The sequence below is a fragment of the Typopeltis vanoorti genome, chromosome 8, assembly GCF_054136105.1.
Source record: "Typopeltis vanoorti isolate ZY-2024b chromosome 8, IOZ_Tvanoo_1.0, whole genome shotgun sequence".
Taxonomy (NCBI): Eukaryota; Metazoa; Arthropoda; class Arachnida; order Uropygi; family Thelyphonidae; genus Typopeltis; species Typopeltis vanoorti.
Genome location: NC_143556.1, coordinates 32,485,047 through 32,503,728, shown reverse-complemented (window position 1 = coordinate 32,503,728; position 18,682 = coordinate 32,485,047). Strand labels below are relative to the sequence as shown.

At 34.1% G+C, this 18,682-nt stretch overlaps 1 protein-coding gene across 5 annotated transcripts in view; it reads left to right on the top strand.

Moving 5' to 3' along the window:
• LOC150103910 (uncharacterized) overlaps window positions 1–18,682 on the top strand; it is a 589,709-nt gene that overhangs the window by 495,419 nt on the left and 75,608 nt on the right. For all 5 annotated transcript variants that reach the window (XM_090397176.1, XM_090397175.1, XM_090397178.1 and 2 more), the window contains exon 22: window positions 15,508–15,657. In XM_090397176.1, coding sequence (XP_090253302.1) covers window positions 15,508–15,657 — 150 coding nt within the window. The remainder of the gene's footprint in view (window positions 1–15,507; window positions 15,658–18,682) is intronic.

Below are 18,682 nucleotides of genomic sequence, written 5' to 3'. Positions count from 1 at the left end.
CCAGATGTGTGCTTCTCCAAAAAATGCCAAAAAAAATTTCTTTTCCTACATCATAATTTATCACAAATTCATTTCGATTAATAAATCCATGATTATTCTCTATATTTCAAAATTTTAAATAAAAGTTTTAACATTTTTATTTTATCATTTGAGGAAATAAGTGCAATATTTTTTCTGAATTTTATACTGTATTGCATTTTTCAAATAAATGTTCCCTATAAAATTTTAACAGTTTGATAATAATATAAAGTGAAGAATGTCATGTATCTAACCATATTTTATAGCCATTGTAGAAAGAAATTTTAAGTTTGTTTTGAAAATGGACCAGAGATCTTATGAGAACACAACCTTTTGAAATTGTAGTTGCCTTGGCTTACACTGTTTAAAGGAGATGAACTCTGCACTTGAACCCATATATTTTCCTCTTTATTGCTGCTGTGATCAGGTTTTACTGGCCTGATAGGTATTACGAACTGCATAGACCACAAAGAAACATCAAAACAACAAGAAAAACCCACTGTTAAATATTCTATAGCAATCCCATGTCGAAATGTTAAATTCATAATAAATGAACTCTTGATAGATGCATAATCAAATATTAAAGTATAGAGCAAAGAGACATTAATTTAGAATAAATAGGATACTATATTTAGAAGAATGTTGTGGATTCATTTATATTTATATTTTATAACCAAATATAGAAAAACTTAAGTTAATTAGTTATTCACATGTGACATCATTTGATGCCATATGGTCACTACCGTACCTCATGTTTAGGGAGTGAAGCCTTCTGCTAGAAGTGGTAGGATCACAGATGCCCTTTCCACAAAGAGTTAGTAGGATTCAACTTGCTGCCTCTTGGCTGGAATCTCTGAGCTAACCACTCAGCCAACCAGGCCAGCTACTGAAAAACTTAAAAGGTTTGAAAATTTACCAGAGTACTTATGAGAAAGTTATGTTTCATAACTCTTAAAATTTCCACATTTTGCCATAAAATATGAATGGATCCATAATACTTCCCTACCCTTCTTAAGTGGCATTCATTCTCAGCTTCTAAGGATGCTCTCTTGTCCTTTCTCCACCCTCCATACAATAAAAAATTCCATCAACTGATATCCTGTATGAAAATTTCAGAAGTTGTAAGTCTTAATCATATCACCCCTCTTGCTCCTATTTGCTAGTATCCGCAGTCTACAAATTCTCAATATGTATTCATAATCAGTATTCCACAATCCTGATATCATTTTTAACACTCTCCTTTGCACTCTCTCCACTCTGGTCCACAAGAGACCAGACTTGCACACAATATTCCAAGTGAGGTCTTATCAAGGCCTTGTAAAGAGTCAAAATGACATCCTTATCTTTACATGTGAAAGTTCGCTTCAGCATTGTAGTTATCTTTTGAGTTGTATTTGCAATCTTCTCTACATGATCCCTGAATGTCAACTTCCTATCTACTAACACTCCAAGATACCTAGCCTGATCAGTTTCTTCTAGCATAAATCCCACCAATATAATATAACATTGGATATCTAATCACACCAAAGTATGTGATTTTACTGAAAGTTTATTTTTCACTTGGTTAGACTATAATAAATTTAGTTTAATCCTTTATGCAAGTGTGAGCAAACAAAGTTTGCACCTGAAAATATCTTCAGGACTGAAGTTATTTGGTGTTGTACTACCATCCTGGGATAAGGTAGTACAACACCGGGCAACTCGTAGCAAAGGTGGACCAAGCTAACATCACTCCTATCCCAGTATCTCCCATAATGCAAAACACATCTCCTTGCAGATATATATAATGTTGTGCATTAAAGGATTGGCCACTACCCAGACTAGTTTCGACCTTTATTGAGGTCTCTTCAGTGGGAGCCAGGCCCAGTGGTGGAGATACCAGGCAGAAGCAGAGACACCTTTTGGCACAACACTCCACGGGATGCTGCCAACACAAATGGATGAGATCATGTCATATAGTGAGTCCTTGACAATAATGACCTCTCTCTTTTAAATAATGGACTCAGTACCTTCTTTCATATGCTTACCTAATCATATCCTGCAATAGATCTTACAATCTTCCCCCCACCACCATTTTTTCACTGCTCAAATGGGATGTCAAAGAGAACATGTACTGAAGTGATCATTTTTCTGTTCTTTGCACAGTCTTCACAGGAATTCCTTTTACCATCTTGCCAAATTTAATGCTGATGCAGTCAGTCAATCACTTATCAATGAAGCAATAAAGTATATAACAGATTGTTTTCCAGGCAGCAACAGCCTCAGTTCCAAAAACATCATCTCATTTCCCGCTGTATCCAAAGTCTTGGTAGAACCCAGAATGCCAGGCAACTAAAAATTATCAACACAGAGCATGGGGTATAGGTTGTATGCCACATCAAGCTTAATTGCTTATAAACGTGCTCGGACCAAAGCTTGTTATGTGAAATGTCAGAGTCAGATACAATCCTGGATCCATTTTACATAATGATTACTCAAACAACCAATGCAAAAATTGTATGGAATAAAATCTGGAAAATGAAAGGTAGATACAGAACCCACCGTTTGTCTTCTTCTCTGGTATTTAGAAAGCAACAGTCTTCTCTCTGATACACAATTTGTCTTTTGTAGATATCGTATGACTCTGGACGATTTAATCCATTTTAGAAATTTGTATAAGAGACGCATTCCTGAAGCAAGAACATCTTGTTTCAGTATTCTTTGATATGGAAAAAGTTTATGACACAGCCTGGAGATATGGCCTATTAAAAACTTTCTGTCCAGGCAAACTTTCCAAGTTAGAGTGTGAAGTATGCTGTTTTGGTCATATCATCAAGAACAGGATATTCCCCAAGGCACTCTCTTAAGTGTGACACTTTTTTTGTTATAAAAATAAATTCAATTACTAAACATAGAGCCTCTATAACTCAATCAGTATAGATGAAGCCCTTTGGTCCGAAAGACCTGGGTTTGATTCTCGTCAGTGATATGAGGAACTTTTATCTGGTCTCTTTCAACTAAAGGTAAGTTAGCCGGTCTCATATGGGGGTAGGGGGTTTTTTCACCTGGAAACTCTGGTTTTTCATTCCCCAGAACAGGCAAACCGGCCCCATGAACACACACATGGATTACAGTCATGAATACTTCCATATGCCGGTCATGAGCTCAGATAAAATTGGGGGATTGGGAAAAGCAATGGTGAATTACCCTCTAAAAATCTCACCAGGAATACTTTACGGGCAATGCCTGCAAAGTCACCTGATTTTCTGATTTTTCCTTTCGGTCAGAGACGACTGAAAGGAAAAATCAGAAAATTACTAAACAGCTTCCTTCCACTGTAGGCAGTGCTCTATATGTTGATGATTTCACAATTTACTGTCACTTGTAACATGATGGTAATTGAACAACAACTTCAACAAGCAATCAATTGTGTCTCTTCATGGGTTGTTAGTAATGGATTCAGGTTTTCAGCTGAAAAAACTCTCTGTGTACATTTCTGCTAAAAATGAACTCTTCACCCAGATCCTGTATAAAGAATAGTAACATAGTTATTCTTTAAGATGAAAAGCCAAACGGCTATATTTTCTGGTGAAGTTAGTTAAATTAAGGGGATAAAAATCCCTTATTATTTTACAGCCAGTATGCGAAACTCTAAGATCGAAAACTACGATCTACGAGTTTCATGCCGAAGAACTATCGGCGAATTCAAGCGTAAGTGACCACTTGGTAGTACAACACCAAGGCAACTCGAAGCGAAGGTGGAGCAAGCTTCCTCACAATCCTTGATATTTTTTCATAATGTGAAAATACAGCTCCTAGGAGATGTAATACTGCTTTACATTATGAGGAGAGGTCACTACCCAGACTGGTTTCAACCTTTTTTGAGGTCTCATCAGTGAGTAGGTAGACCTGGATGATATCAAAGTTTAAGTGAAAAGAACTTACATACCTTCACTATACAAATGCCAGAGTGGTGTGCTCATATGTATTATATAATTAAGATGAAAAGCCAAATGGCTATAATTTCTGGCAAAGTTAGTTCAATTAAGTTTTCGATCTTAGAGTTTCGCATACTGGCTGTAAAATAATAAGGGATTTTTATCCCCTTAATTTAACTAACTTTGCCAGAAAATATAGCCGTTTGGCTTTTCATCTTAATTATATAATATAATATATATGGGCACACCACTCTGGCATTCATATAGTGAAGGTATGTAAGTTCTTTTGACTTAAACTTTGATATCATCCAGGTCTACCTACTCACTGATGAGCAGGTAGACCTGGTTTCAAAAAAGTTTGAAACCGGTCTGGGTAGTGACCTCTCCTCATAATGTAAAGCAGTATTACATCTCCTAGGAGCTGTGTTTTCACATTATGAGAAAATATCAAGGATAGTGAGGGAGCTTGCTCCACCTTTGCTTCGAGTTGCCTTGGTGTTGTGCTACCAAGTGGTCACTTACGCTTGGATTCGCCGATAGTTCTTCGGCATGAAACTCGTAGATCGTAGTTTTTGATCTTCGAGTTTTGCATACTGGCTGTAAAATAATAAGGGATTTTTATCCCCTTAATTTATACTGTTATTCTGTTAGCAACCGAACCAAGTTCTTGGGACTCATCTTTGACAGAAAAAAGACTTGTATTCTTTGCACACATTCATCAAGTAAGGGAAAAGTGCAAGAGAGCAATAGTTAATTTTCATTAATACCTTCACACTGTTATTAGGATTGCTAATCTTCTTTGTGCTCTATCCTCTACTGAATGGGGTGTTGATCGATCTTCATAGATTCATCTTTATCATGTGCTTATATTCAAAGCAGAATTATGGATCTCGAGTCTGGTTCAGCAAGGCAGAGTAACATGCATTCGTTAGATGCTTTCCATCATCAGGTCTATTGATAGCTACTGTTGCCTTTCACACATCACCTACTCAAACCCTTTATGTTGAAGCAAATGAACCAATTCTATCACATAGATGGAAATACTTGCCTTTTAACTATGCCCTAAAAATAGTCTCTCCCAGACTATCCAATGTCAACTAGTCTTTTTTCTCTGTTTGGAGGCTCAGTATCATACATATGAGACTATCATATGCCCTTTTGGTATGTGTGTTAAAGAGATTATGGAAGCTGTTGGCATGAATGTTGACAATTGCATGCACCAAACATAACAGCATTCCTCCATGGGATTTGCACTCCATACTGCAACCTCTCACTTTATCAACTACAAAAGTCATACACCATGATCTGTCTACCTTCAATTGAATAATGCTCACAGAGCAGCCCACTCTAATTTCTTGCCCATTTGTATTGATAGTTTAAATTGAAAAAACTGTTTCTTCATTTTAAACTATTTGAATATATGGACTTACTTATCCCTTGTGTTTTTTCGTGTTAATTGAAGAAACCTCTCATGGCACAAGTATCTTAAACAATAGAAATCTCTGTAGGCCATGCTGCTGTGTTTTCCTGATTTTATTATCACCAACCAGACCCCACGCAATTGCAGTAATTATACAGCAGAGTTGCATGCCATTCAGCTTGCAGCTTTGTACATAAAAGAGAACCACTACCAGAAGTGTATAATTTATACAGATGCTTTGAGTTCTTTACAGGCTATCTCCTCTCCTATGTATAATCCACATGCCAAGAAATTTTATTCTTGGTTTCATCCTTTATCCAAAAGTAAGAAAACAAAGTTTGCACATGAGGTAACTTCACAACTAAGTTACTTCTGTATCGAGGCTAATTACTTCACATCAATTGCTTTAATATCCCATAATACAAGCCACATATACTTATAGACATTTATAATCATCATCATTGTCAAATTCCTGACATGTACACCTCAAGAGGTGTTCCTATCAACAGTTTTCCTCCACATTAATCTGTAATCTGTCAAGATTTCAACATTATCAGATCTTATATTTCTGTCTTCTAAGACACTTTTTACTATCAATCCATCTACATCTTGGTCTTCTTCTGAGTCTTTTGATTGCCAACCTGGCAGAGGACACTTGTTTTGCTAATCTTTCCTCTCTCATTCTGTTTAAAGTGACCATACCACCTGAGATTAGCTCTGCTAACACATTCCTGGATGCTAACAATGTCAAGTTCTTTCCTAATATCCTCATTTTTCATATGAATTTTCCCCTAATCTTTCTCAGGACTCATATCTGTGGTCTCTAGTCTTTGGTCAAGTGTTTTATTTCTAACCCAGCTCTCAATTCCATAAGTTAAAATTGGTTTGAATACTGTCTTGTATAATGCTAATTTAGTTTTTTGACTCATTTCTTTCTTATTCTTTATATATTTATTCAGTTCACTTCTACCATACTGGCTTTGTTGATTCTGTTGTCTATTTCCATATTTACTTTATCATCTTCACTAAAAATTGTGCCTTGGTAGCTAAAATGTTATATTTGTTCTATAGGTTCTCCATTCACAATGCAGTTATTTTCACTATTTCTGCCTGTTTTCATTGTCTTCATCTTGCTATTGCTGATCTTCACACCATATCTATTAGAACAGTTATTCAATTTAGTCAGGGAATCTTGTAGACTTGTACGGGATTTATTTAAAAGTATAACATCATCTGCATAAAGTAAAGAGCGATATTATCATCTTGATATTAGGTCCAATACCACTTTCATTCATAATGTGATCATATAGAACAGAGGGAATAATGCACATCCTTTTGTAGGAAGATTTCGGTATATTGAGAGCATATTGTAATATAAGAAGTTTATTAAAAATTAACAATTAATAATAAATTAAAATAATTTATAACTTCACAGTTGTAAAGCTATTAACGATTAATAATGTGTAATTAATTGTTAATAGCTTTCGTTTTGTAAAACGTATGTACATTTATCCCTGATAATGTAAGTCTTACAACATATGAAACTTGTTGGGTTATAATTGTTTATTTTTAATAAACTCCTTATATTACAATGTAGTCTCAATACCGAAGACTTCCTGGATGTAAATGTGCATCCATGTCTGACACTAGATTTAACATCAGACTAACTTCCTGTACTTCTTTCAATTCTAATGGTCGACTTACACCTCAAATAAAGATTAGGTATTGCTTGATATAATCGCCCATTTAAATCATATAACTATAGTGTTTTGAATAGCTTTTCTCTTGGCACCTTGACATATGCCTTTTGCTGGTCTACAAAATTTAAATATATATCTTTGTTATATTCCCATGATTTCTCAACTATTTTTGTCATAAAGTGAAAATCTGATCCTGATAGCATCTATTTTGCCTGAATCCATCCAGCTTGTTCTTTACCAAGCTTCCCTTCCACAATCCTCCTCAACTTTCTCAACTATACTTGCATAAATCTTACTAGGAACACCCAGTAGTGAAATACCTCTGTAATTCTACATTCAGTTTTATTTCCCTTTTTTATATATGGGTACTATGGGTACTCCAATCATCTGGAATTCATCCCTCTGTCCAAGCCTTCTGAATTGTGCAGTGCAGCCACTGTAAAACTTTTATACCTCCATATTTGAGCATTTGTGGTCAAGTATGGAGTTTTACATCACTAATTTCTTCATTTCTGAGCAATAACCTCCAGAATATCTTGCCATTTCTTAATATTTGTTTTCTATGTTCTTACCAAAATGTAAGTCTTCCCATGACTTTTGTTTAGCTAGTTTTACACAGTCTTCAGCTTTCTTACATTTGTCTCTGTATTCTCGAAGAGCACAAGCTGACTTATTTGCCAGCAACTTTTGATAGGTTTTCTTCTTTTAATTCACTGCCTCTTTAACTTCCTATATCCACCATGGAGTTTCGATTTTTCTATCCTTGCTGACAGCTTCACCACCTGTCTCTCTGGCTGAATCAATCAATGTTTTCTTTGATTGATTCAGGATTTTCCACTGAATCTCTAAGGTTTGGTTCATGTTAAAAACTCTTCCAGTTTTTCTTGAATAATGTTTGTAGCAAGGTGAGTTAGTGGCATCTACTATTGGTCTTAGTGGGGAATTGGATTTGTGGATTTTTGGTAAACCATATATTCGGGGGGGACGGGAACAGAAAGGTTTGAGTTTTTTCGTGATTTCCGGGGGCCAGGAAGACACTTTTTTAAGTAAGTTTTTTAGTTTTTTAACTTGTGTTTTTGTGGGGTCATGTTCTAGCGGGGTGTAGGTAGAGCGATCTCGGAGAATAATCTCCATTTTTCGATTGTATTCCATGGCATTAAGAACGACTGTGGCATTACCCTTATCAGCTCTGGTGATAACGATACTTTTTTCTTTTCGTAATTTCATGAGAGCAGTGTGTTGGGAGGACCCACGCACACAGGCAGATACATCCACAAACACTCCCACCACCACCCTGCTCAACAATTATGGCATTATTAAAACTCTTACCGAGAGCCCACACATTTGTTCCAGTGGAACTGCCCTTACAACTTGACCACATATACAACACTTTCCTCTCCAATGGCTACAGTGATCACAGCATTGGAAAAATAATCAGTTCATCCTCCTTCCCTGGTCTTCTCTTCAAAAAGAGTTTAGAAATGCCATCACCATACCCTATATCCATGGCACATCTGAAAAAATAGCCAAGATTTTAAAAAAATACAACCTACACACAGCATTTAAGCCCCACTGCAAACTTTCTACCCTCATCCGTTCTACAAAAGTTCAGCTCCCTCCTCTCTCAGTGCCTGGAGTCTATAAAGTACCCTGTTCCTGTAAACTGGCGTACTTTGGACAGACAGGCAGATCAGCTACTATCTGCCTGGAGGAACATAAGTCATACATCTGCAAGCACGACTATGGTCAGTCAGGCCTGGCTGACCATGTCTTGGATACAACCCACAGGATATCATGGATAAAAACCACCATGCTCCACCACAGCAAATTCAAAAGAGAAAGACTATTCTTAGAATCAGCAGCAGCTCTCAGGAATCAACCAAATCTTAACAAATATGGTTGCATTAAGCTTCCTAAGATTTGGGAAATGCTTATCACCAGAGGTCCCACTTTACATTCCAGGCCACCTACAACCCGCCCTTAGAGGGCGCTCCACCTAGATAGGTCTTTAGTGTCTCCCATGTGGTTGAGCTTAGTATTGTTTGTTATTTGTTTTTATGTTACATTAGTTTTTTTGTAATCTCTGTAGATGTCTCATTGACTGAGACAAAATATAGGAAGAATTAAATTATGTTTTTAAACCTTTCTGTGTGTTGTATACAATCCATTAATCCTCCAACATGAAGTTATTTAACAATAATTGGTTTATATTCCCCAGAAGAAGGAAGAGAACAGGATAATATAAAATTTTCTAATCAGCTACAAAATATATATAATAAAATAAATAAAAATGATTATGTAATTTTAGCAGGAGACTTAAATGCAAGAATTGGAAACATGAAAATTAATAATAATATAGGATTATAAGGAGAACATATTCTAAACAGGAATGGTAAAAAATTGATTGACTTTGTAGTTTATAATAACCTAAAAATAATGAATTCTTTCTATAAACATAAAGACATGCATAAATATACTTGGGCAGCAAGAGGATGGAAATCAATATTAGATTATTGAAATAAATGAAAATGAAAAGACATCAAAGTTTTTGCTAGATGTTAGAGTTCACAGAGGATATGAAATAAGCAGTGACCACTTCCTCGCTAAAATAAAATTAAGATTACCATCTAAATGGCTACAAGTAACAAGAACAGAAAGAAAATTTAAAACAGTTGTTTATAAAACTAGACTATTAAATGACACAAATATACAGTGGCTATATGAAGAAATAATTAACCAATATCTAGATAAAATAAAACAAAATGAAGAAATAGAAATAGAATGGCTTAATATAAAAACGATACTAAATGCAGCAGCAAAAAATGAAAGCTTAGGAAAGACCAAAAAATTCAATAAATGGAAAAACTGAGGATATGGGATACTACAATCAAAGAAATAATCAAAATGAAAAAAAAAAAAGAAGTCTATCATAAATGGTTAAGCCGTAAAAGATTGGAAGATGAAATATAATATAAAAGAATAAGAGCCATTGCTAAAAGAGAAGTCAAAAAAAGACAGAGAATCATGGAACAAATTTGTTTTTAATTTAGAACATGATTTATATAAAATAAGACCCAATGTATGCAAGATTTTGAAACACTTAAATGCAGATACTAAAGAAAACATAAAATTAAACATAGAGTTGAAATTAGAGGAATTTCTACACAGAATTGTGGAACAGATAAATATTTAAAAAAAAAAACAACTGGCAAACATTTAATGAAAATTAAAAGGAAATAACTGAAGAAGAAATAGAAATCAGCCTGAAAGAAACAAGAAATGGAAAATTACCTGGAGAAGATAAGCTAGGTTCAGAACTATATAAATGTGCAGGAACAAGATGCAAAGAAAGACTCCTGTTATCTTTAAATAAAATTTATTCGACTGGTAACCCCCCAATTGAATGAAAAAAAAACAATTGTGGTTCCTATCTTTAAAAAAAGTAGTAGAGATGACCCTAAAAACTATAGAGGAATAAGTATACTAAATTCCTGTTACAAAATATACAGCAGAATTTTAAATAGCAAACTAATGAAATACTCCGATAACTTTGTTAGAAGTACAGAATGGATTTAGAAAAGAACGATCATGTATAGACCTGGCCTTTTGCCTAAAATTAATAATAGAGAATAGAAGAGAATACAATTTAGAAACACATATTGAATTTATTGACTTTTAAAAAGCATTTGACAAAGTTAAAAGAAACATATTATTTAACATATTAATTGAAAGACAAATACCAAATGATATCGTAAAAGCTGTCGCAAGTATATATGAAAATAATCAAATACAAATAAGATTAAATCACATGCTATCATATATGAGAGAGAATAAACCAAGGGGTCCGACAGGGATGTCCCCCTCTCAGCAACTCTTTTTAATATTTACTTAAATGAAATAATAATAAAATGGAATAAAAATTTCCATCAAGGTATTAAACTTTCTCCTACAGTGAACTTAAACACTCTCCTTTTTGCCGATGACCAAATAATAATTACAAATTCTGAAGATAACTTACAGAAAGCTATTTTAGATCTAAATGAGATAGCCAAAGATCATGGTATGATAATATCAACAGAAAAATCAAAAACTATGGCCTTTAAAGGACAAGATCCAGAAAGAACCAAAATAGTAATAGATAACGAGATCTTAGAACAGGTGAATTCATTTAACTACCCAGGATGTATGATCACATACGAAAAAGATATAAACGCTAAAAATTGGAACAAGACACGAGTTCTTCATAAAAGTCGTGTCCTCATAGAATGGCTTTATAAAGAAATGTGTGAAAATCTACTTTACTGTCCTAACTTAAATAGATCCGATGGTCTATGTCTGTCCCTTTTGTGGGAGATAGTACTTTTTAAATCAGTTCTAATATTTCGTTTAACATTATATAACTAAATGTTCAAACGAACATATAATTTTTTTTACACGTTTAAGTTAGAAAATTACTGAACTTTTATAGTTGTCTTATATTAGCTGTTTAGGTGGTGCTTTTTAGAATTGTCTGTTAATGTTTAATTGCCATTTTGTGATCTTTGTACTGACAATGCCCATGGTAGTTAGGTGAAAATTCTATTGCTAATAAAGTTTTTTTGCATGAGTTTTATTTTCCTCTGGTGTTTTAATTCTTTTCAATATGCTAACTCACAGTATTTCATTACTGAAACAAAATATCAGTATATCATTAGAACATTAAATTTGTTCTAATAGTTTCATGCAGTTTTGAAAGACAAAATATTTTGTGATTTACTCACCCTGCAAGCTCTGTTCATCTGTATCTATTTCTAAAAAATATCTTGTCGTTGAAGAATTGAATGCCATTTAACACCTTGATTTTGGGATCAGAATTGGGGAAAGGGAATGCTTGTTTTTCTATACTGCAATAGAAAGTTGAGAGGCTGAGAGTTGGCCTGCTACAAACAAATGTATGAAGAAATACAAAAAGTGAATACAATAAACATTTCTAAAATAAATTAATTATTTTCGAGTAATGCATTTTTGATATCTTTGTAACGTAATTTATCAGAAATGCATTAACAGATTTGACATATCTTATGAAAAAAATAAGTTCAACTTACAAATATATTTTAATTAATATTAGTTAGTTGGAGTTTACTGTACTCTCCTAATATCCTATATCCCCCCCCCCCCCATGAAGGTACATATCAGGAATTTGATGATGATCAATTATTATTCCTTAATAATATAGACCTTTGTATATGTTTAAATTTCATCATCATCAAATTCCTGATATATACTCTCAAGGGGTGTACAGGATATGATAGTACTACATGAAAAATTTACATCATTACTAACTTCCTATCTACAATTTTCCTCCAAATCATTCTGTTACCTGTCAAAACTCCAACATTATCAAAATTTATATTTCTAACTTCTAAGGCACTTTTTACTGTATCAATCCACCTATATCTTGGTCTTTTTTCTGCCAACCTGGCATATTTTTGCTAATCTTTCCTCTCTCATTCTGTGTAAGTGACCATACCATTTGAGATTAGCTCTGCTAATACATTCCTGGATGCTGACAGTGGCAAGTTCTTTCCTAATATCCTCATTTTTAATATGATATTGCCATTGATGCCATATGTTAAATAATATGTTAAATTAATTCTTTATATTTATTAGAAAGGTTTTTTTACACACTATACACTTAACAACATGTTTGTAGATCTGATGTGGATGCTTAGATGTTGATTGATATTCATATTGGTGTTTAATATAGTAAACACATGTCTAAAAAATAATAATTAACTAAATTTATTTGGCTAATTAGGTTATAAGCCAATATTTCACCTTTGTCACCAAGGCATCTCTATAGGCACAAAGCAAATCTAATCACTTGCACACAGGGCACAGCAATGCAAATAGACTGATTTCATATTGGCTCTATAGGTCCTAATTGGTGCCCTCTTTGGCCTCTGCTTCAGCAAGAGGGGGTCGGTCCCAAGGCTTACGTACAAAAGTCAACAGTGTTCCAGTAAGTCTCATTTCCCAGTGTCTGAGAACAGGGCCCCAAGGCTTGCTGTGGTATAGCATCTGGGAGAATCCTGGCATTCTGCTCACACTTTTGGTTATTGCTTGCCAGAGAGTGGGTGTCTATATGTGGTAGGTGAGAAACTATGGTGCTGAATTCTCATATTGAGAATGAATAATTTTTCATCCACTTGTTTATCAAAGTGCTCAACATGCCCCAACCAGGCTCAGAAACCATAAAATCATCAATGGAAAAAGTGAGGAACAAAAAACATCAGAAGCTGCTACAAATCCTCGTTTAATCCTGCATTCAACAGAAGAACAATAACTTTGGAAAATTTCACTATTCTTTTTCCAGAAGGATTAGCAGGATCTCCTAAATCTGTAAAGAAACTGCATTCAGGAGATATCCTTATGGTTACCTCCAATGAAACTTTAAACTTTTTTAGAGGCATAATATCTGAGTAAGCACCCGGTTTCAACCAGGAGCATCATCCTTATCTTCACAAACCAAAATCACCAATCTGTCATCTGTCTAAGCAGGTTATCTCAACTATTCAGTAAGGTTCTATATCCTAAATCCTTTATGCTCAATTAAATATTAGAAATGTGGTCATTCTCAAACTGTGTCACGGCTTTGCATCTGTGTCTGATGCAGCAGTAAAAATCATGAGAATAAAGACTAAGTACAGAACACGGAAATGGTCTGTGAGGAAGACTCAACTCCCAGCATCCTCCCAAGCATGTCAAAGATGGAAGGATGAAAAAGAGATGCAGGAAAAAACAGAGCAGTGCAGCATAACACAACAGTAGCAGTGATATTTGGTAAACCTTACACTAAGAAGTCAACTGTAAAGAAAGTGTCAGTCAGGATGTTGACACCATGTTAATCCTGCCTTCTCACAACTACAGCATCCCCAAAAGATGTGACTTGCTCACTATCTCCATAGAAACAAATCAAAGAGAAGAATTGGTATGAACTCACTCTTGAAGGCATGAAATAATGGTTCCACTACATGAAAATCCTCTTATTAAAAAAAAAATAATGGAACAGGCACCACAGAGGATCAAAGACATGCCTCCAGTAGTTAACACCCTTTGAATATTTTGGAATTTGAATATTTTGGAAGACAATTAGAAAATGATGTTGCATTCGTCACCTCATCACTGATATACTAAAAAAACTAACCATTTTCAGCAATAAATTGTCAATGTTGCAACCCTGACTTTCTGAGAAAAAAAGCTGACATCACTAGTACAGCAGTCAACATAAATACAGTATCAAGAAGAACTCTCAGAAAAACAAAATGATGAGTCTATTAGAACTTTATTCAACATAAAAGGAACAATGGCATGGCTTTCTGACGAGACAGAAACGAAATACCACAATTCAACTAGTTTTGCAAAAAAAAATACTGTTGCCCTTCCCGTCGTCATATTTAGTTGAATGTGGCTTTAGTGCTGTAAAAAAAAAAAAAAAAAAAAAAAAGAAGAAATCATCTGGATATCACAAACCATGGGGATTTGAGATTGAAAATGACTAAATTAGTATCTCAAATTAAAACTCTTTGCAGCAGAAATCAAGCTCAAGGATTGCATTAACTTGGATTTTATTTCCCCGAGTTCAGTTTGATTTATGTTTTATAATATACAAAGTGTAATATAAAATTTATATTCATCGAAGAAAGTCAAATTAAAAACAGTTTTACCTATGTTCCTTTTTTATTTAAAGTACATATTTATATTATACTTTTTCAGAACTTGGTTGACTATTATGCTAGAGGGGGCGCATCAAAATCTTTCAGGCATTGGGGTGGGGCATGATCCAAAAAAACATTGGGAAACACTGCAATACTCTATACTGCATTTTGTAATAAATAATGTTTTCACTTAGCATCAGTAATTTGATTAGTATGAGTCCTGATTATAATTCATTTTCATTTGGTTTTTGTAGCTAGAAAATCCATCAAATCAGTATGAGTGATGTTAAGAGGTTGCGATTATTTCCTGATGCTGAACACTTTAGTGGAGAAAAGAATTATAAAAAAATATTAACTACTTTGATCAGCTTCTTTTTTATGGATTTTTCTATATTCTCCCTTCAGCATGAAATATACAAGAATCTGTCATATGTGTAAAAATTTGATCTCAATTATCCAAATTAAATAACATTACATTCCATAGTCTTCAGTGATTAAATGAATTTAAGCAAATGTTGTGTCTGGAGCATGATGGTTTGGTCACTATGGTTTGGTCACTATAGTAATATAGTGAAATAGTGAAAGTGCTAATGAAACGTTCACATACTATAATGTGAACGTTTCATTAAGCATTTTGTCAAATATCATTAAGTATGTTTTATGTTATTATTAGAAATGTTGGAGTACCTGATGTTTTTTTTTTTAATCATTGATTTGGTATTTTGAATAAAGCTTAGCTTTACTTTTTTTAACAGAGTTTGGAGTATAGTACTTTAAAAGCCATTAGCAGTAGCTGTCATAATGTTGAAATATGCTTAGAAGAAGCAAGTCGTCTCATTTCCACATTTTGGATGGTTCCTTTGTGTTCTGAGGGGGAAGGGGACTGGAGCTCACTTATCAAAGAGGTATACTTTATCAGGTTATTTATTATTTTTTAAAACATGTATAAAATGTTTTGTATTATAATCTATATTTCTTACAGTGTTTTAATTTAACTGCTGTATTCGACTATGGGACTCAAACATTAGTTGTCTTTAATGTTTTCCACATATCTGCTGGTCAATACATGAACTGAATAAGAACCGTTGCTCTATCCATAATTTGCAAAATGTTACAAAGGAGAGAGACAGAAGAAAAAATATTGGAATATTGCGAATTTAGAAATGCAGTGAAATAAAAATACAGTTTTATTTAGCAATAATTTTTTAAAAAAATTAGTAATAATAAACCACACTCAAATGCAAGATTTGCAAATAAAGGCTCAGTCATAAATTATGAGAGTAGTAGCACACTGGGAATGTGTTATTACATTAATATATCATTTTGCAATGTGAAAGCAGAAAATCAAAAAAAAAAAAAAAAGCATTATACTGCTACTCTTATGGATATCTCTTTAGTTTACGGCCAGCAAGCTGTAGATCTGAATCCCAGTATCATGACTTTTATACCTGAGATTACTGCCCTGTAGATTTATTCAGGACCTGAAGTGCTCAGAGGTGCCATGTTAGGTTTCTAGAATCAAGTTTAGTCCATTCCATTCATAGTACTAATGTGCCATAGGCTTCTAATTCTATGACATTTTCATAAAAAATATTTAAAAAGTAATTTATGGATGAATCATGAATGGACTGTATTTGTAGTAATTTTGCATCTAATGTATAATATAGAAAAATCCCACAAGCAACTTACAGATGAACATACTCATTATTCATTAATGCTGCATCCAAGAATAACAAATTAACTTCTTTTTCTGTAAATATAATACAGCAATCCCTCGATTAGTGTGCCTAATGCATTCTTTAAAAAAGGTGCATTAATCGAAAATGCACTAATCGAATATAATAACCTATGGGAAAAAGTATAATTCGTTCCTCAAATTTCTTATTTGAACCTTAGGGTCTAGTTAAAGGAAAACCATGAAACTGAAAGACAACAAAACATATTCAGAATATAAATTTTATTATTCTACTTCTTAACAAAGAATTGAGCTAACATAGTTTGGCAGGCATTTTGTTTCTTTTTTTTTTTTTTTCATATAACCGACGGTATGGCCTTATTGCCTCTTCTACTCTTCTGCAAATTTTACTGCTTCTCTCTTATCAGGGTCAGCCTCTAAGCATTGCTGCTTAAAAACTTCGATTGTACGAAAAATATTTTCAAATTGTTTCTGTGAAATCTCTTTTGGCTGACTATCAGTGGTTAAATTTTCTTCATATTCTTCGGGATCTTCCTGCTGTGCATCTAAATTTAGCAGGTTGGAATCACTCAATTCTTCAGAATGAGATTTAATGAACTCTTCGGCATTATCATTGATGGGGAGAAAGAAATCAAGGACGTACAAATTGGTCGCCAACACGCGAAATCACGTGCTTTATAAATAAAATTTCCCAACTGTTATACAAGCAAAATAGTTACCACTTTAAAAACTACAATGATCATAAACGAAAAGTTAATTTTCGACGTGTAATAATAAACAACTCATCCCAGAAGATGGATTGATTACCCTATTATCGGAATGGATTCTCCTTTTTGTGACATGCACAGAGGTGTTGAAGGGTCTTGAATCTGTGGGCGTACTATAGCAGACGACAAATTTTGGCAGTAAAAATTTGGAACATGGTGTACATAGAAGTAGTGTAGTATGCCATTAAAAATAACTGTAAAATGTTTTAAATGGGTAGCTAAATTATTTCATTCTGGTGAATGATTTTTTAAAATAGTTAGCAATAAAAATGTATAGATAGAAATTTTTAAAATCTGTAACATTTATTTTTAACATGTATATAGGCGCACTAATCGAATTTGGGTATAAAAAAAAATGATGCGCTAATCGAGGGATTACTGTATTTAAATATCATAGTGTAATCTCAGACATGACAGCTTATGTATCTATTTTAAAACAAATAACTCCTCTAATGCCTCTCTTTCTCCAGTGGATTAGGTGAAACTTTTCTTCACCCTTAGTTATCACCAGTAGTTGGATTCATGATTACTGACAATTTGAAAATATTTATGGATGAAAATAGTATAACAGACAACTACCTACATCTCATGTTCCTAACCTTAATTAATATTCATTCAGACATTTACCATCTCAGGACAATTCTGTAACTCTCTTCAAAAATTGATCAGACAACAATAAAAATAATGTTTTGCAATAGCAATGTGTAATGACAGCATTAATTATTACAGCACTTGTACCAAGACATAATTCTGTGTTGTCTAATTTTGCCATTGATGGTCTGTCTGAAACCAAAATTGAAATGAATAATTTCATCAGTAATTAATTAATTAATTACCGTGTGATGATATAGCGTAAGTTCCCTTTTACAGGAATGTACGGCACCATCTAAGTCCCCCCCCCCCCAAATTTTATCTTGGCTCTGGAACCGGTATAAAGCTGACAAATCAGACCTATGGCTGGGTCAGTATTCCTAACTGTAATCCGTGTGCGTCCACAGCTGGTTTGCCTGCTTGCGGGATGAAAAACTCCAGATAAACTGTGGAAAAAACCCTAATGTCCACACCCAAGACAGGCTAACTTGACTATGGCTGAGGAAGATCCTTAAGCTCCTCACGTTGTCGACGGGAATCGACCCGCGGACACTCCTTCCCCAGGCATATGGTTGCGAAGTGCAAAGCCACTAGGCTAACCGCCGGACATTTCATCAGTGTGATAAACTCATTGGCCTGACCTAGCCAAGTAACTTAATTTGTAAGAAATCTAATCCATGTTGTAATATGATGCTTAAGAAATCCTATCTGCAAAGTCTTCATGTCTGTTAGTTGTGTGTGTATTCTCTATCCAGTCAGATTGTTTTGCAGGAAATAAAATCCTGTCTGCTCTGTATGCAATCAGTTTACCCTCATGCTGGTAATGGTAAAGACCCGAGTTCAAATCTATCTTGGATTTGAACTCGGGTCTTTCCA